The sequence below is a fragment of the Excalfactoria chinensis genome, chromosome 3 (genome assembly GCF_039878825.1).
Source record: "Excalfactoria chinensis isolate bCotChi1 chromosome 3, bCotChi1.hap2, whole genome shotgun sequence".
NCBI classification, from domain to species: Eukaryota; Metazoa; Chordata; class Aves; order Galliformes; family Phasianidae; genus Excalfactoria; species Excalfactoria chinensis.
Window position 1 is genome coordinate 69,643,660 of NC_092827.1, and position 19,935 is coordinate 69,663,594.

General features: G+C 38.0%; 1 protein-coding gene across 1 annotated transcript in view; it reads right to left on the reverse strand.

Moving 5' to 3' along the window:
* The window catches only part of HEATR1 (HEAT repeat containing 1), a 32,619-nt gene that overhangs the window by 3,896 nt on the left and 8,788 nt on the right, over window positions 1-19,935 (reverse strand). Inside the window, exons 13-38 of the mRNA XM_072331583.1 lie at window positions 19,765-19,869; window positions 18,648-18,736; window positions 18,170-18,381; window positions 17,776-17,897; window positions 16,781-16,978; window positions 15,599-15,782; window positions 15,286-15,434; window positions 13,613-13,805; window positions 12,919-13,091; window positions 12,244-12,411; window positions 11,122-11,364; window positions 10,441-10,572; window positions 9,635-9,741; window positions 8,704-8,847; window positions 7,805-7,923; window positions 7,400-7,521; window positions 6,469-6,597; window positions 6,118-6,348; window positions 5,722-5,848; window positions 5,180-5,346; window positions 4,583-4,629; window positions 3,611-3,734; window positions 2,641-2,781; window positions 1,712-2,001; window positions 1,071-1,221; window positions 395-553 (exon numbers count right to left, since the gene is read on the reverse strand). Coding sequence (XP_072187684.1) covers window positions 395-553; window positions 1,071-1,221; window positions 1,712-2,001; window positions 2,641-2,781; window positions 3,611-3,734; window positions 4,583-4,629; window positions 5,180-5,346; window positions 5,722-5,848; window positions 6,118-6,348; window positions 6,469-6,597; window positions 7,400-7,521; window positions 7,805-7,923; window positions 8,704-8,847; window positions 9,635-9,741; window positions 10,441-10,572; window positions 11,122-11,364; window positions 12,244-12,411; window positions 12,919-13,091; window positions 13,613-13,805; window positions 15,286-15,434; window positions 15,599-15,782; window positions 16,781-16,978; window positions 17,776-17,897; window positions 18,170-18,381; window positions 18,648-18,736; window positions 19,765-19,869 — 4,026 coding nt within the window. The remainder of the gene's footprint in view (window positions 1-394; window positions 554-1,070; window positions 1,222-1,711; window positions 2,002-2,640; window positions 2,782-3,610; window positions 3,735-4,582; window positions 4,630-5,179; window positions 5,347-5,721; window positions 5,849-6,117; window positions 6,349-6,468; window positions 6,598-7,399; window positions 7,522-7,804; window positions 7,924-8,703; window positions 8,848-9,634; window positions 9,742-10,440; window positions 10,573-11,121; window positions 11,365-12,243; window positions 12,412-12,918; window positions 13,092-13,612; window positions 13,806-15,285; window positions 15,435-15,598; window positions 15,783-16,780; window positions 16,979-17,775; window positions 17,898-18,169; window positions 18,382-18,647; window positions 18,737-19,764; window positions 19,870-19,935) is intronic.

Sequence of the window (19,935 nt, forward strand, 5' to 3'; positions counted from 1 at the left end):
TATCTTCTCTCCCCACTCCCTCCCTGGTGGAGATACACTAGTCAAGTCTGAATGGGTTGCACCTACAGAGACAGGAGCAAAGCTCAAATGAAAGCTACTCCTAACTTACATTCAAGGCTTTTGCAAATGGGACTATCTCAGAAGCATTAGTCATTTAACAAGAAAGTTTCCCTAAGGAAGCCATTTCTTGAGACTGGTCGGACATCTGTCTACCTGTGGCAAATGACTGCTTTTGCAATGCTTGTTTCTTTCACACTAGTTAAACTGTCTTTAAATCAACCCATTTTTTTTTTCCCCACTCTTTTTGCCCTGCCAGTTCTCTTCCCTGTCCCCACCACAGGCAGAGGTGAGCAAGAAACTTAGTTACAATGCAAAAGAATGAAAAAATTCTCACCTTCCTGGTATTCGCCACTTTACTGTAACACTTAGTAACTGCAGGCAGGAGTATTCTGGGAGCAAGCTTTGTAGCTAGGATAGTTTTCAATGATGCTACACGTAAGCTTATCTGGGAAGAAGGACCAAACTCAACCACAATCTTTTCCAATCGGACAACCTGTCAGGAAATCCATCAGAAGTCAGGCAACCAAAACAACTTAAATTATATAACAACATATTTTTACAAGTGTAAGCAGCAGTAAATTTTGGCTGCCTGTACCACCTAGAGCACATTACAGTGGAATATTTACATACAGCCTCATTTTCAGAAGATGAAGACTGAAAAAATGCATGTGTCGGTGGCAGAGGGTCAGAATCAGTTCATTAGAGTTGTTAGTCAGATAGACACGTTGATGAAATAATGGACACTACAAACTGATCCTTCAGGATTCAGCTCTGTTCCCAAAGATGTAAACTACAACCTACGAGAGGGAAAAGCAGACTCATATTCAGTATCTTAGTGATCTATCTGCGTGTCAACATGAGTAGAAAAGTAACAGATAATGAAATTTCACTTTATGGAATGGATGGCACGGTCTCCTACTTCAGTACCAAAGGGAGAAAAAAAATCAGCTTCTAGGAACTGGAACAACTTTGTAGGAGCCCTACATATCTGCACGAGTCAGACGGCTCACCTGCAGCAAACAGTCTGTGAGGTAAGGACTCAGGAAGTGCGGTAATGTTTCTGTAACCTTCAGCAGAGCAGTCACGGCACTCAGCAAGTAAATCTCATTGGAAATCAGCTCCTTCTTATTTTGTAAAGTCTTCAACAATGCCGGCATGAGCCTGTGAATAGCCAAGCGCAAATACAGAACAGTGAAACCACTGACCACTTGGAGGCACATTTAATATCTCAAAGTATAACCGTTAAGCCACTGGGGACAACTTTCCCATCCATTTTACATGTGCAATTGGGAAAAAACTAAATTCTGCACTGTTCTTTTTCCAAAGATAGTGAAGATTTACTTGAAAGATTTAATGACATTGAAGAAATTAGAAATGAGTTTCAAGAACAGCAGGTTGGATGCTTGAATTCCTCTTGAGCAGGCAGAACAAAATAATAACATGCCAGGTTTTCAATGGTACTGGTTCTCATATTTTTAAATATAGTCAATTCCAGCAGGGCAGCAGAATCCCTAACAGCTATTATAAAAGTCTTCTACAATTTGCCTGCTAACTTAGTTCCATGGGTAGGACACGCTTCAAGCACTACAAATGTCTTTGCTTTCATCTGCACAAAACGTGCACAGACCTGTTCAAAAGGACCCAACAATACCTTGGAAGCTGAGGGATTGCTTGTGCCTTCAGCGTGTAGGTGACCTCAGCTATACAGAGCAAAGCACTTCCCATCACGTTCTTTTCCTCCTTCTCCGAAGATACCAGATCAATGGCAGTTTTCAGAACAGGTACAAATGGCAATGGATTTTCTGTGCCAAAACCTTTGCAGAGCAGCTTGAGGCTGAACAGAGCAGTTTGCCTGTTGATGACTTGCTCCTCCTCCTCATCCTTTCTTTTACACTGCACAATAGCTATGAGCTCAGGAACTAATTCCAAAAGCTGCCGGACCTGAGAGCAAAAGAGAACACACACTTCAAACATGCAGGTTTGAAGACCCTAAAAGGTAATTATGGGCAGGTAGCCTGCATCTCACTACCTATCTCAGTGGCTGCCTGACAGCCTTGCAGCCTTGGTGCTTGACATTACATAATACAAACCATTCTACAACAATAGGGCCACAAAGATGGTGAAGGGCCTGGAGCATCTACCTTATGAAGAAAGGCTAAGTGAACTGGGTCTGTTTAGCCTTGAGAAAAGAAGACTGAGAGGGGACCTGATCCAGGTCTATTAATATCTGAGGTGTGGGGGACAAAGTGGCAAGGCCAGACTCTTTTCAGCAGTGCGTGGAGACAGGACAAGGGGAAACTGCCAGAAACTGGAGCATAGGAAGTTCTGCACAAATATGCACAAGAACTTTATGGTGAGGGTGACGGAGCACTGGAACAGGCTGCCCAGGGGGGTTGTGGAGTCTCCTTCCCTAGAGATATTCAAGACCCACCTGGACACCTACCTGTGTGACCTGGTGTAGGGAACCTGCTTTGGCAGGGGGGTTGGACTTGATGGTCTCTGGAGGTCCCTTCCAACCCCTAAATCTGTGAATCTCTCTGTTTTTCAACAAAAGGAACTGATTTAACCACTTCATCTCACCTGGCTCTTCTGCCACTTTGTGCGCTGCTGAACCTTATTGTTCAAAAGGTCCATTGCCTTACGTCTCACGGATGGGAGCTGATTTGTCATTAGTCCCCTAATTACAGGGATGAAGGTTTCTGTTGGCAATAAAGCATTGACCTGTACAACACAAACAGAACAATGCTATGAATGCCTTCAAGTAAGGCAGGCAAACTCAACTTTCAACATGGGTTTCAGAATTAAAGAAGACAGGCTAGCAATGCTGTATCTAAGACAAGCTAAAAAACAAAGAAGGTTCCAGTTACAGCTCTTTATATGTTCTTACTGGTTGCTAACTAGTCAATACCCAAGAGCTTCAACATTTTCTCAGCAATCACCTTGTTCTTATATCTATCCTGGTCATTTATCCTTCCTTCCCTTAAAACATTTTCAGTGATGCTCTGTGAATATATCTCATGAAAACTCTAACATACTTAACAGGCAAGCTAAATAATCCAATCTGTTAATAGGTAGACTGAAAAATTTCTTCATAGGACTGTTAATGCTACTGGACAGTCAGTCCAATACTACAACTACACTTCTGATCAGAAAAAGATGAAAAAGAAAAGTATACTGAGCATTTTTCCATTGAAATCCAATGTAGAAATGTACAGCAATTCTTTAAGCATTAGTTAAAATCAGTTTACGAGTTAACAGTGAGAAATACTGCTGGAAAGCCACTGTACTCCACCTGGCAACAGGCACTAAAATGACTGCTTCCAGGCAGCAGAATACAAACTAGATGAAATGGGCATTTCTGATTTCATTTTCTGCTTGTTCTGACTAAGCTGACATAGGAAGCTGTTAAAGCTTTTAGATGAATTCAAACAACAATGCACCATGCAATGAAGATCGTTACTAATCAAGCAAAAATATTCCTGTGATAGTTATAACTGTATTAATAAAAAGCAGGCATGTCCCACTGCTAACAAGGGCCAACAAGACATACTTTATCCAGCATATCATAGGACTTGGTAAGCAGAACCCTCCAAAATTTAGCTGTTGGTTTGTCCGCGTTTCCTTCCACCGAGGATGCCACTGTGTTTATATAGTGAAGAACATCTTCTAACAGCCTAGACAGAAAGGAACAATCTTTCAGTAAATAACAAGGACAATTAGGGAATCAACCATGTTCCTGGAAAGCATGACATTTCACAAACAAAACAGCACCAATAAAGGAAAATGAAATACCCACTGGAAAGACTGACAGACCACATATGGACAAAAAACCTATACCCACTGGAAAGACTGGCACACATACAGACAAAAAGCCTATAGCAGCAAGGAAAATTACACATGCACGTTAAAGAAATATACTAAGTTAGCATCTATCTAAAACAGTAGTTCTATTTAAGAAAGTGAAAACAAAAATAACCAGGGAATATATCACTTTAAAAAAGAAGCATTTCAAATGCATCCTACATCCCTTTTCACTTAGAATAAACATAAAATGTCAGCCTCCTCAAAAGAAACCCTCAATTTTGTATCAATGGCTGTTGTAACCCAGTGACCACAGTTGTAACCCACATTGACTAGTAATTTCTTATTTTTATTATTTTTACACCAATGAGGGACATCCATTTATTTATTATTTATTTTTAAGAATTGAAGCAATACATTTTTCTGAAAATCTCAAATTGTTCATCATCAACAACAAAACAATTACGGCCAAGTATTTAAATAAGCACAGTAATAACATATAGAAACATAGAAATAAAATCTCTTCAGAAGAAAATACCCCATGTAAAAAAAATTACAAATGTAACCTTAATGTAATAAATACTGCTTCTTGCTGAGAGCAATATTAAAAGTACCCTCAGAAAATATTTGAGAAAGAACATTCTGATGGGACTACACTTAAAAAATACTGCAGTAAAGGATAGCAGGAGAATAGTAGGAGTGGAGCAAATGTAGAGCATACCTCTGTTCCAACTTCTGTAGCTCTTCTGTTTCTTCACATTCAACTACCTTGTTTAAGAAGAAAGAATGAAAACGTGAAAAATGAGTTCTCTGCATTTGCAGTTTAGACTGTTCTAGAAGAAAATCAGAGAGCTGCAGGCAATTTAGCCATAGAAGTAAATCTGCGCTTCATGTTGGTGACTAACGCTCAGCTGAAATACTGGGAACCACTTCTACCTAGATCCACAGACTGATTTTTAACATTAACTTTGTCTTATTGGAGTTCATAGTGTGAGTCCCAGACTAAACATGGAATTACACAGACTGTGAGTGAAACTTCAGACTCCATAAAGCCAGTGGGAATTCACTGGGTCCCTTCTTTTTTACCCGCACATCAATTGCACAAACTGAGTCTATCTGCAAAGGCCCAACTAAAAAATGATGAAAGTTACTGAGATGTTTCAGAGCTGTGAAAATTAAGTTGTCAGCAACATACACTGAACAGTATGTTCTTTTTACCTCTTTGAATTCAAAATCATACTAAAAAACAAATCTCATCAATTACAGCATAGCACAGTTAGTTAACGCGGTCAGTTTAAACGCAGTCTGCCATTATTACCTTTTTCACCAAACTCTGCGAAGTCAGAAGCTGTGACATGAAGGAGACTGACAAGTATTTGAAATGTCGAAGCTGTTTGTCCGAGTGAGACTCTACATTAAAAAGCTGCCCATCCTGGTTTTTTAGCTTTGTCTTGCACGTTCTTGACTTTTTTGGCCCAGGATCATCTGTTGAAAACATTCCCAAAACAAACCACAGACAAGAAAAAAGAACATTTGATTTCTGATTACAGAAACAAAGGAAAATAACAGCCAAGTGGCAATCAAGGACAGTTATTCTGCAGCATCCAAAATCATGGTAAAGCTCCAAAAATGACGCTCTGAAATACCACAAAAGATAAATTTTCTGTTTCAACAGCTGCAAGAGCAGCAGTGCCATCTGATCATTTTACATTAACAATCCTTCATGGTGCTAAAGCTACAGCACACTGACTGCAAACAAGAGAGGTTCTGCAGAAGGAAGACAAATGCACTATGCAACTGTTTTCTATCTAGAAGGGTAAAAGGAGGTTCACATGCATCTGCTGGCTGTTCTGTGGTTACCTTCTTTATTCTCTGGTAGCTCTGTCAAGTACTGGATTATTTTCATCATGCTTTGGAACTGACAATGTACGCTGAATTCACAACAGATGGAAATCCAAAATTCAGTGTCTGCTTCCAGCACAGCATCCTGTTTATAGTTGAAAAAGAGAGAAGAGATTCTTTCAATAATTTATGAAAGATAAAAAGACCCCACACTCTTCAGTCTGTTTGCGAACATGCCGTGATGAGCTACATACTGTGAGGGCTGGCACAATGGGTATTAGCAGGAAGTTGCTGGAGAGAACCTATAGGGGGCTTTACCATCACTAATTATTTTAGCAAAAACTAGGGTCTTAACTGAACAGGAAGGAACAGATCTGTCTTTGAGGAAGAAGTTGACTTCAGTGGTCTTCTAACCTTATCTGTGCTTGCTGTCACAGTCACAGTTTTGGTCACATACTGCTCAAACAGCAGCACCAGGAGAACCCAGAGGAATCTGTCTCCTCCCACTGTAGTGATCAGCTGGGCCAGGATGGGCAGGCGTCGGTGCTCTGGCACATGGGGCAGGGCATCCACAAACACACGGATGATTTTTATTACTACCTCTTCCACGCCTCTCGAGGACTCTGACAAATCATTGTCTTCAGCCTATTGACAAAAAGGTAGGGCAGTTCAAGCATATTACCAAACACAAGTTCTCTCTTGTAAATTCAGAAGATGAGAGAAAGAACATAGGTTAAGTCCCTTCCAATATGCAGACAAATTTACCTGTATAAGAGCAGGAATAACCATCTGCACTGTCTTATTTATTACTTGGAATGTGTAAGTGTCATCCAGACGCAAGACATTTGCTCCCATGAATGTAAAAATGGGCATGATGTTATGGAGAACTTTATCCTGGGAAAAAAAAAAAAGCAAAACAAAAAAGACAGATGAGATTAATTTCTTTAAAGTGCTGCTCTGTATATATATATATACCTTATACCTGCTATACCTTAAGGTAACTCTTACTCCTAATGTCACTTGATTTCTATAAAATAAAATGAGAATCATTGTTATCTTCCCAAAATTGGCAATTAACTAATTTTTAATGAATAATATAAGACAACTCAGTTCTAAATACTATTTAGAGACCAAGACACACTTCCAAGCATATCATTTAAGAGTAGAAATTGAGTTTAGTTTCATAAAATGATCTGCACTATCAAACTCAGCCTTATGATAGTATGACAAGCAAAATCTGCTATAAGAACTGCAGCTCTCTCTACCCTGACACATCTGTAACAACACAACAGAAAGCTCAATTTAAATATTGGCTCTTTTTAGCTAGATTGTAATCACAGTATTACTTCAATAAGAGAGCTGTAGTAGTGGTGGTGTCACCTACCTCAAGAATTAAATTACTACATTTTGTTTCAACCTAGAGCAAGAAGGTTTAGAACATTTCTCTTTTGGGTTTAGTGAGCTGAAAGTGTTTTAGATTTAAAAGGAAAGATTGATGCAAAATATTTGTTTTTATTCTGAACTTGGAAATCCTATCAGAGTCAATGTTAATGCATAATACAAGCTTAGCTCTAGCAGGTAATAGTAGTAAGATGGTGACAAAGAAAAGTAACTTCAAAAATAAAAAAGGCAAACTCAAAGTGAAACCCAAAACTGCTCCTAGTAAAAAAGCTTTATATCTTCAGGTACTACTTACAGGAAACATGCCAGCAACAGCACCAAGGAGAAGCAGTGCTTGGTGGTGTGTCTGGGGCATTTTAGATACCCTGATGCACTGAACTATCAGTTCCACGTTGAATTTTTCTTTGTCAAGGACATCTGTTAGCAAAAAAATAATTCATTAATGTAAGCCCTGATGGTCAATCATGCTAGAATGAATATGAGTACAAGCAATGGTTTCAATCTGCAGATCATACAGAATCTACAAAAAAAACAACCCAAACAAAACCCAAACAACCAAACAAAAAGAAAAGAAAAACACAAAAAACCAATGCAGATCCCTTGGCAGCACAACGTAGACTCCAAGGAGAAAAAATGTAGACGTCATTATTTAAAAGCTGTACTGCTGATAGCACCAATGAACATATTTGGCAACTTTTACCTGCTGGGATCTTGTTGCCATCTGGTGACAGTTTCTGACAGATGTTTAACAAGCAGCTGAGGATCAACTGTTTTGTATATTCCATATTTTCTTCTTCTGATGCCAGAGGTTCCAGACACCTATGCATTCAAGAACACATTCGTGGATTGAAAAAAGGAGATAGGAAAATAAGTGATCAAACAACATATTTATATGCAAATGGAAAAATGCAATCTTTATTCTACAGAAGTTTTAAACCGAGGCTTCTAGGTAGTGGCCACCAGGCATACTGTTGCAACCAGTTCCTCATCCATTAAACAGTCCACCCATCAAATTCATATATTTCCAATTTGGAGAGAAAGATGTAATGGGGGACCATGCACAAGTCCTTAACAATGTCCAGATAGATGACATCAGCGGCTCTTCCCTCATCCACTGACCCAGTTATGCCATACAGAAGTCCACTAGGTAGGACCTACCCTTGGTGAAGCCCTGCTGGTTGTCTCATATCAACGCCCTCTCTTCCATGTGCCTTAGGGGGATCTGTTCCATCATCCCTTACCCAGAGGTGAGGCTGACAGGTAGTCATCCTGGGTCATCCTCTCTACCCCTCTTAAAAATGTGTGTGATGTTGCCTTTCTCCCAGGGAATTCACCTGACAGCCATGACTTTTCAGTTAACAACAGTGGCTTGGCAACTACATCTGGCATGCATCTCATGGGGACCCACAGACATATGGATGTTCAAACCTGACCTTCACTTACAGCAGGAAGGATTTACCTATCTGATGTACCTAGAAGAAATTTTATGTAAAAAAGGCAACCTACAGAACCTGGCAACACGGTAGAGAAAAGTGCCTCATATTGTAACACTTTACAAAGTCTGCTTCAGAAGAGGATGTTCTATGGAGACAAAATTACCGGCTCAGCAGGTTAAAGAGTGCAGGTACCAGTGCTTGTGGACGTTTAAGTTTTTTCTTGTGCTGCAGTAATTCCAGAACAAGCATAACCCTCTGCCAGCTGAAGTTGCTTGTTTCTGGTGCCAATTCTGCATCTGGAGGCTTTCTAAAACGACAAGACAATCAAGGTAAACAATTCCAAAGAAGATAATACAACGTTTCAGAAAATAAGAGACAAAAGGTAAAAAATACATATGTATATACATTTTCTTTCACAGAGTTAGTAATATCTGTTACTGCTTCTCCTGGGAGAGGTGACAATATTTGTACTAAAACTTTGACATAGATCATTCTAATAGGTGATGTTTGTTAAATAAAGACAACTGAAATAAGGTAAGAACAGCTATTCCAGCCAAAACAAGAAAACCAACACAACATCCTGTTCCAACAGCAGCCAAAAGCTAATGCTTAAAGCACAGCGTTCAATAGAGCTGCTTCTGTATGAGAGTGGAGAGAAGAAACAAGATGAAGCCGTCCAAAAATTAATGATCATATTTCCATTCTAACTAAAAGAAAATGCTGTTTTTCAGTTCACTAACAAACATTTTGAAGAACATTGTTAAGCTCCAGCCATGTGTACAGGATTCTGTCCATACACCTTTATTACTAAGGAGTTTTAATACCGACAAAACCAAGAGCAAATGCCAATATTAAGACTTCTCTAAGAGTTTTTTTTTGTTTTTTTGTTTTTAATAATTGAATTAGAACCACAGTTTCATCTGTTTTAAAACAGCAATATTGGTTGGTTTTCTGCTGCGGAAAGTTGCTCAGTTATTTTACTGAACAGGGGAAATGAAGAAAAAGATATTCACGCTTTCAGTACAAGCTGTGAAATCTAATAAGAGGTATTTTCAAAGTTTTTCAAAACCTATTTCTATTTCTAGTTATTTTACTTCTGTTGCTGCATTTTCTGCCTTCTAGTTTGCTGAACAGTGGCCAGACTTTTGGTTTTCTCAGGAGGCTCAATTTCTGTAACGATCTGCTCAGCACACACAGAAATCTGAAACAAAAACAACAATGTAATTACACATGAGCAATGTGTCATACCATACCATGCATCTATGGCCACTCCTTTCTCTTTTTAAATGCGTCCTTTTCATGCATATATGGGTATATAATGCATATATTCATATATATAAGTTGTATCACCATAATATCTGAATGTCTTTCCTACTTTTAGTTCTCATAATACCAAGTAATACAATGAATTGCTATGTGAAAGCTACAATTGATATATCTTCATAGAATCACAGAATCAATAAGGTTGGAAAAGACCTTAAGATCATCGAGTCCAACCACAACCTAACCTTACTACCCTAACAACTCTCTGCTAAATCATGTCCCTGAGCACCACATCCAAATGGTTTTTAAACACATCCATTCCCATTTTGGGAAAGGTCTTCTAGTATCCATAACAAAAAAAGTTTTCAACCCAGAAAATGATAATCAGTGCAGTAGAAAGAAGTGACTTCTACTGAATTCATTACCATAGTGTAATGTAAGACTGATGCATTGCTTCCACAGGAATACCTTCTAAAAGCAACTATTTAAATTCTCATGCCACTAACACAAATCCATAACAAGTAGTTCTGATTCCCTTAGTGCTATAAGTGAAATGGACAATGGGCATTACATGTTGAACAAGGAACCACTGCAATACGTCTGAACAAAATTCTGCGTACTGGAATTTACCACTTACCCCTTTAAACACACTGCTAATTGTCTGGGCACAAAGTGGGTTCTTACAATTTAACAGTAAATCAAACAATACTTTCAGTAGCTTCTGTTGCACCCTCCCATCTGACAGAGCTGCAAAGAATGGTTTAGTAATCTACAAAGGAAAAAATGAAGACAGAGAGAGGTTTACTGTAAGAAGGCAACAAAATAATAAGCAATGAAACTTTAGCACGCTAGATTATGTATGATGCACCCTATCACACATAAACATGTGTACACATATATAGTGAAAATTTACTTATTAGCTAGGTATTTGTATATGTAAAAAAATCCTTAAATTAAAACATATTTCCGAAGTATCAGAATATATTGGTTCGTAACATTTTCTTAAATGCTTTGCCTGATGGAGTGAGTAAACCTGCTGTTGCCTGGCATTTATTTCTTAAAATATAGGGTAGTACTTGGCTAACAGAAGGTCTGAACCTGTAGATGTCCTTCAGCAACATCTTCCAGTAAATTTAAGAGCTTTGCAGCCCGTTTAGCTGTTTCAAAGACAGGACGAACACTTTGCAAACTTGTAATGAAAGAAAGACAGGTCAAAAGCTATGGACTCCTTAACACAGTGTTCTTGTAAATCCAATTCCAAACACTACTATTTTCTTTAAGTACAAAAATAGATTAAAAACCCTTCAGAAAACCAGACCTGCCCAAGTGCTGTGATCTGGAAAGGTGGAACTTCTTCATAGATTTTTGTGGCAGCATGTAGACTTTTGATGAATAAATCCAGACTCTGCTGATTCTTGCACAAGAGGGTTGCTGAGTGTTCACTGAACTTTCCAAGTATGAAGTGCAGGAGAACAACTTCATCTTTCAACATTGTCTCAGGTTCCTTCATGACCTTCTCAAGCAACCGGTCTAGTGCAGGCAGAAGGTGGGTAAGAATCATCTGCAAACAAAGGAAATTAGTAAGAATAGTTTGGTTTTTATCCAGTCTTCTTTTAACTATCTTCCAATAACACAGCTTCATTTTACTGCAACATCTGTTCCCTGTCTGGTATTACATCATATATTCTATTTTATTCAACAGCTATTAAAGAGGAAAAAATACATGTCTTGTAGTCAGGTTACCAGTAATACTTCCTCAATAGCTCCTTTGCTGTTACAGCTTTGCAGTATAATATTTTATGCCTTTGAAGAACAGAGGGCATTTTTTAAAGCAGTGTCTCCTATAAAGTGGGAGAGGAATACTCATCTCTATGCAGTGCACAGTCCCTTCAAGAAACAGACAACTGAATCAAATATAAAAGTTTGTAATTTCATTCCTTTTTTTGAACAATAAACTCATGTATTTTCCAGCACACAGAGAAGAGGAATTCTGAGTATACTGAATTTAATTATGTTAATGTATGCAAACAAGATTAAATGAATAGTACTTCCTATTATGTTAAAATTCTGTACAGAGAACTCTGCATTAACTGATACCTAACCAAGACCATCAATTCCTTTTGGAACAGCCTTCTTCTGAAACAGCTGTTTTCAGTAACTTCAAAGGAGCTCTTTGAAGTTAACAGCTCCAACACAAAATACTGCATCCCATGCATGTCTAAATAGAGCATGAAAATATTTTGTGTTTCATTAAATCACACTTGGCAGCACTACTGCCTATTATCAGACTGTCTAATATCCCTAATGCCTAATAATCTCTATATTACGAAGCTATTTAACAGCATTACTATTAAATGAAAATTAATTATATGATTCTTCTGCATTTCAATTGGATACAACAATGACAAAATTAGTGTGAAACTATCAAGGCTGCACTCACCTCACCATGAACTTCATGAAGAATTTTCATTAAGTTTCTTGCAACATACGATGGGCAAACAGGGCTTTGTACACAATTGACTACGCTTTCCAAGGCTTCTGACAGTTTTTTCTTCTGGGATTTCTGTTTTGCTTGAGTCTGAAGTTCTTCAAATAGGATTGCCATAATCTAGTTCAGTAACAAAGTGAAAATTATCTCCCTGCCATAAAAATGCCCTAAAACAACATTTACTCAATGCTTTTGTAATAAACTGCATTATTCATCTGCAAATAAAACACAGACTATCATCTCTTGACTGATATTCTCAATTTTCTGCATGTGACACATTATTTGAATATTTTTATAGTCCTTTAAGATAAACAAATAAGAAGCATGCTAAAGCTCTTGCTCTTTCCTTTTTTCCAACACTAGTGGCCATATCAGCTCTCATCAGGTATTCAAGTGAAATCCACTGCTTTTTATTTTTCCTTCATAAGCAAATTTGGCTGACATACAGAGTCTTTTTCCATTTCTCTTGATGTCCCACCATCTAAACCATCTATAAGAATCATATTCCTTCAAAGCTGGCAATTTGACAGAAAAAAACGAACTTTTCCAGTGAACTTGATTTCCTCTGGAAAAAACAGAAGCCACAGACAAAACTTGTACCAATGCACACCTTATTAGCAAAAATACCTGTGTTATGTATGTAGGGTCAGATATGATCTCCTCCGTCTTTTGCCCCACATGCTGAAGAACAGGATGAAATAGAGACTCTTTCATACTGCTCAAGGAATGGAAGCAATTGAGTGCAGCCCTTCGAACTTCACTCACAGGACTACCCAAATTGATTAGCAGAGATATCACCACTGCAAATAGAAAGAAAGAAGGAAGAAAAGATAATTGCATGGCCAGAATTCTATTGTAACTGTCTCTGAAGAAGCACTTATATTACTTTGGAATTAAGAGAGTTGTCTTTTCACTATAAACCTCAAGACTACAAGAAGACAGCATAGCTCTGAACTCCTTCACCACACCTGGTATATTCACATTTAAGCTCACAGAAATCATATATTGCTACTGACTGCCACATCTTTTTGCTAAACAGAAAGCTGACTTCTTCAGCACACAAGCTTGTTTCTTTAACACCTTAAAGGATCAAAAAAAAAAAAGAAAAGAAAGAAAAAAAAGAAAAAAAGAAAAAAAAGAGAAAAAAGAAAAAAAAGAAAAAAAGAAAAAAAAGCAAAAAAAGCTGTTTCAACTGCTTTCAAGATTAGGCTACCTACTGCAGCAGGGAATCAACAAGAAAAGAGCTACCTCAGCCCTGTGCTCCTGTACATAAGTGATACCCTTCGTGGTATAAAATACAGAGATATGCCATTTTACTTACCTGGAGATGATGGTGATAACAGCAGTTTCTTCTTTTGGGAAGTCTGAGATACGAGCACTGCATAGCCAATATACAGAGCTCGAGTCTGTAGCATTGCACTGACTTCATAATTCAGATGATTTGAAAGGCTAAAGCTATAAGTCCATAGAACTGAAAGGAATTTGAAGAGAACCTCTGTATCTTTTAGGTGCACCTTAAATGTAATGGGGAGAAAAAAAAAAAAAAGAGAGAAAAAAAGAGCATTTGTTCAAAAGTTTTAGTTTATTTGGCCAAACATTATGAATAACATCCAGTAAACCACCTAAATCAAAGGAGTACAAAGAAATAAAGAGTCAGGTATGTAAATATAGTATATATAGTATCATTTTCCTTCTCTTTGCAGACTAAAACCACATTCATAAGAATATCTGTATAACGCGGTAAGTAAGCAAGAATATTTTTGTGTGAAAAATGAAACAAGATTACTAACTTCCAATCTCCTCTTTCAAACAGCAGAAGCATTCCTATTGCAAGAGCTCTAAGGAAGCAGCTCCTAGCTTTTTCACCTGTCATATAAAATGATTTTCAGAAATCCATAAGCCAGTATTTAATGACTGACGTTTTAGCTTCCTTCTGTGGCACAGCTGTCTCCATTAATATTCACACTAAATGTTTTTCTGGGTTTTCTCAGTAAGTGTTTATAAAGGGCCAAAATAAACCCTGAATTATACATGTATTGCTGACCTTCTCCGACACAAGTCAGAGCACACCTGCGTTATTCCCCCAGCCTCTTCAGTAGGTCACTGCTCCAGAAGGTTTGATTCAGTTTTCCACGCATCTACATCCAATTATTCAAGCTCTGCTTTAGGACCATTCCATCAAAGCTCAGTGAGGATAGCTTCTGATTTTGAAGCAGTCTCCCAAATTGAATCTGCAGTTCTCATTTACTACGTGGTCTGACAACAGCTAATACTCTTCCTTGTCTGAAGACTTCCCCCTCCTCAGAGGTCTCCATTCATCTAACAGGAGTGCCCACTCAGCATTGAGCAGACTAAACAGAGCTTACTGGAACCAAGTGATAAAGCTTTTGACATGCTCTTCCCTATTGTCTTTCCCAGGATTCCATCAAAATCTAACTTCTACTTATAGTAACTACTTTGGAGCAAACAAAAATAATTTTCTTGTCCTTTTCAAATTAAACACATTCGTAATCAGAGATCAGCAATCCTACAAAAGTGAAAGAAGCAAATTATTACTGCAGCTGTTGCCTTCATTAGCCCCAAGGACATCACTAAACCCATTCCTTGAATTCTGTGGAGTCTCTTCTCCCATCTTCTTACACATCTCTCCTAAAACTTCTAAAAGTCTTCCTTTTAATTTTCGTGTTTTAAAAGCTAGCAAATTCAAAAGAGAAAATGCTTGGCAGGACGAGTAGCTCTAACTCAAACTTCAGTTATCACTGAGCAGATCAGTATTATGTTTTCACCTTTGCCCCAGCTTGTCTATTTGATTTTTACTGCTTTTTTGGTTCATTCAATTAGTGTTAAATAACCAGCTGAAGCTTAGGACTCTAATTTGCTGACAGCACTAGCACGCCACAAGCAGCACTGCATGAATTTTCTGTGTAATATTTGCATAATACTTTGGATGATAACTCAGAACAATAACTAAGAAAATAAATCTAAAAACAATACCTTGAATAAGAGATTCATCAGTGCTCTGTACTGAACAGCATCACTCCCCTCACTAGCTCCGCAAACAAGTAGGTCAAATAGCCCCAAAAGGAGGTGCAGGTAGTCCTTGCAATCTTGATTTAGAGATTCAGGATTCCACCAAGTTTCTTCTAAAAAAACCACAGGTTATAACTCTGTTAGAATGGATGCATTTAACAACTTTGGGAACAAAGAGGAAATAAACATTTAGTTAAAAAAAGATGGTACGTCAACAGATTTCATACTCACTTCAAATTGGCATATAAAATATGACAGTCAAAACCTTAATGCCTACCCTTTGGAAAGGATGGAGGAGGTTTTAGGTCATTAATGAAGCTTCTCAATAGAAACACAAATATAGCTGACTCCTCTGCATCAACACTTTGGTCACTATTGAGCTTTTCTATGTACGTAGTTAATAAGCCCGCCGGCACCAAACTTTCCTTTATCGTTTCAACAGACCAATTTGAGGGAGTTTCCTGTGAATGAAAAATTTATTTAAATGGACACTGTCACAATCTCATCCAACAGAAAACAGAACTTTGCACTGATGTCCAGCAATACTTCACTTCTAACTTCAAAACGGATATTCTGAGAAGTGAATTACACTTCTGATTTCACATTTGAATTTGCATCTGCAGTTTGAAAACTTGTATCTGCTCTTACTCCCATGACTAAGAGTGTACACAAGCAATATAACAAAAGGGTAAAAATACAACTCTCCAGAAAATATCTCTTCAAAGATATTAGGAGTGACAGCACTCTGTGGACACCCAGCTTCATTCCTACATTTAGATCTGCTTGTGAATCATTTGAGATAAGAAAAGCTAATTACCACGTATTGCTACATAATGCACGCAAGGGAGGTACACACTAAGAAACACAGCCCCGCTTAAGTGGGTTTCTTACACAGACAAAAAAGAACAAACTGTTTCAACATTTTAAAACAAACAACATCAACAACAAACCTGCTGGGAAATATTAATAAAAACAAAAGACGGATGAAAAATACAGAAATACTGTTTCTCCAAGGATTTGCATGAAGCTGTAAATAATATAAGCTCTTTTTCATACTCTACTGTATTTCCTTCCTTCCTATAACAAACAAGACACCAAACACTTCATTCAACATCTAAAAAAACCTTGCATTCCTAAACTGAATATCGACACCACATGATGCCACAAGGTAGCTGGAAAAATAGCTCACAGCACTGATGCACTGAACCACTTGGTGGGACATAAGGCAAAAGCTCTTCATATATATTTCTTTTTAAACAGGACACACTGGAGTGGCAAAACATAACTGCAACTCCTAATGGCAGCTTCAATTACTGCTGCCAAGTGGAAGACTTGCTTTGAAAATAAACGAAGGCAAAACTTCCAGTCCTCCTCAAGGTTTCTGAATTTTATGCTCTTACAGTTTTATACGTTTCCTCTACTACTAAGAAACACTTTCTCCAAACTGTTTATGTCTTACCTCTTCAGGATGACAAGCTCTGAGATTTCGTATTTTTTCATCCAAGAAATGAAAGACTCTGAGAGCCACTGAAAAATATTTTTCCTTCATCTGTAAATTGCAGCAGCATTGAACAAGCATGGAACCAATTACATGTGCAGTTACTTTCTGTCTTACACTTTCAGATTCCATTTCAGCAACAAGTATCAGATCATCAACCTTGGAAACGGAAGGGGAGGAAAGAACAATGAGTCTGTAAGACAGTGTGACTTCGCTATGATTTTCACAGAATCACAGGTGTTGAAAAGGACCTTTAGAGATCATCTAGTCCTGCTAAAGGAGATTCCCTTGAGTGCCCTCCGTTACTGAGGCATCCACCTCATTCAGCAGTGCACCCACACTTTCCTTAGCCTTCCTTCTACTACTGAAGCCTTAAAGAAGCCTTTCTTGTCACTGACCTCCCTTGTCAGATTTAATTCCAAGTGGGTCTTAGTCTTCCTCTTCACATCCCTTTGTGCCCTGACAATGTTCCTATACTCCTCCCAAGTGGCCAGATCCACATTCCACAGACTTGCTTCTTCCATTTCAGTTTTCCCATGAGCTCCTTGCTCATCCATGCAAGTCTCCACCTTTGCCTGATTTCTTACTTTTCAGGATGCAACAGTCTTGAGCTTGGAAGGAATGGTGCTTGAACCTCAATCAACTCTCTTGGGCCCCCTTGCCTTCCAATACTCTAACCCACAGGACACCTGCAAGTAGGTCCTTGAAGAGGTCAAAGCTGGCTTTCTTGAGGTGCAGGGTTGCAGTAACATTATGGCATGTTTCATTTGCAAGCCTAAATAGATCACCGTTACCTTCTATCACTGGTAACAAATTATTGTCTGCTTTAATTGTAACTTCCTAGAATCTTGATAATGTGGTGAATGTTTTGAACAAAACAAAATTCTTCTATACCACATCTGTTCTACTACAGTGACCACCTAGAAATTCAGGTGAGAAGAACATGGCACACGTACCATTTGCAACAGTAAGGAAGAGTCTCCTGAAGTCATGTTGTTAGAAAACAGCAGAATCATCTTCTTGTTGACCACTCCAACCAGTTCTGCAGACATGCTAGATTTAATTGCTTCCTGAAGCACTACTCCATAAGAAAAACAAATAAATCAGAGAACACAGGTATACAAATCACACAGTAAAACACTGACAGCTCAACAATAAGAATTAGTCAGAAAAATACTATACAACTGCATTTTTAAAATGAGCTTTTTGAAGAACTCTAATGACACTCCTGGTATGACAGCCTGTTAACAACAGCCGATCTCCCTCAATAAGCACTCAGGTTCAGTAAGTACCGAGCCCAGAATTGTCACAACTCTTTTTTCATCACATCAGTTCTATTGAACACATTACCTTCTGGCCAGTCTTTCAGCAGAGGATGTAAGGAGCAGAGGTCAGATTCTGATAGACAAATGGCCATTTTCCATTCTGAAGATTTTGAATTTGCATTAGTGATCACCATAAAGGGTAACAACTGCATTACTGCCTCATCCAGTAGTTCTTTCTTCTCCTTTAAAATCTCCTCTTTGACTAAAATTTGTATTGCTCGCTCCAGAACTTTATACCTAAGAGAAAAAAGTTATGTCAATAAGCCATTTTTCCAGCATGTCTGCTACACTTCTTTGTTTTATTCACCATTTTCCATGATGTTTCTCATGTTGGGTTTTGTGTTGTTTTTTTTTTTCAGAATCCAATTAGCAGTGACAGTAAACAAGGAACTCACTGGAAACAGCATAGAAACAGCTGAAAAATCCTATTATAGTTAGCACAGAACTATATACTTTTTCTTCAATATATACAGAAAATAGCATGCAAAAAGCCACAAACGTACCACTTTCCATCCTTTGAAAGATCAGCTCGCTGGAAGATGCTAAGAAGGCTTGAAACCACTACTTCTGGATTTACTTGTTTCCTGAAAGTCTGGAAAGTAATCAAGAAAAAGAACTGTAAGTATAAAATAAAACACAAAATAGTTTACAGTTCACAGTGGACAATTTATCTGCTATGTCCAGTAGAAGCACAGACCAAAGATCACTAATGAATTGATGATCATGTAATAAAAATACAATCAGGGTAAACTAATGTTATAAGGCTGCCCAGTATGGTGCCTCTTAATATCATAAAGTATGGAGAATTTATTAAATGCAGAAATGTTAGGTAAAAACTGATCTAACAAGGAACAAGCAAAGCACTCTAAGAACTGCTTTTACTTTACATCTTTATGACAAAAACATAGGATGCATTAATAAAAGATACTCGATTTTAAATGTAATCACTCACTTCTACTCCTATATTTTAGTGAGGATGAATGAACACAAAAGGGCAAATATACTACTGCTAATAATAACATGTCCCACTACTTCTAGTAGAAGCAATAAAGACAGACTGTTACCCTTGTTGGAAACAATCACTACAATGCATACCAGAGTGCTATCCAGTGAACCCAGTGGCGCTCAGTTCTTAGCTAGTATCAGCTGACCAAATGACTCCCACATGGAAAAACTCAGCTGAATATTTCTCACTAGAGTAATGACTTGTCATTGCATCATTTTCCATACAAAAGTCATTTGATATGGCTTGCATTTTTATAGAGATACAGACAGGATTAGCAGGAGGCACACTTCATAATTAAAGATTCAAATATGCTTTAACAGCTACGTAAGGAAACACATAAATCCAGGCTAACTACAAACTTCGAGGAAGATGTGAAAGGAGAAAACTGCAGAAGAGAAGTATGTATGACAAAGCAAACAATAGCCTCCCAGTTTATGCTGCTTCATCTTGTTAAAAAAGCCATACACCAAAGACAGGAGTACGAGAAGAGCAATAAAGGACAAAAGCCATATACCAAAAAGGTAAGGAGAAGGACAGTTATAAAGAATACATTCCAGACACACATTTGGAAGCTGCTACAATATCACCTAACTTATCAAAAGAAATACACGCACCTCCAAAGCACTGAAAGCAGACATGACAACATCTCTGTTGTCATCCTTGAGGCGCCCCAAAATTGCTTCTTCTATGAATGACTGATCAAAGCCTTCCTGAAGAAACTAAAGGAAAGAAGAGTCAAGAAAAAAAAATACGTTAGCACAATTTACAGGCTTTTAATGAAGTAC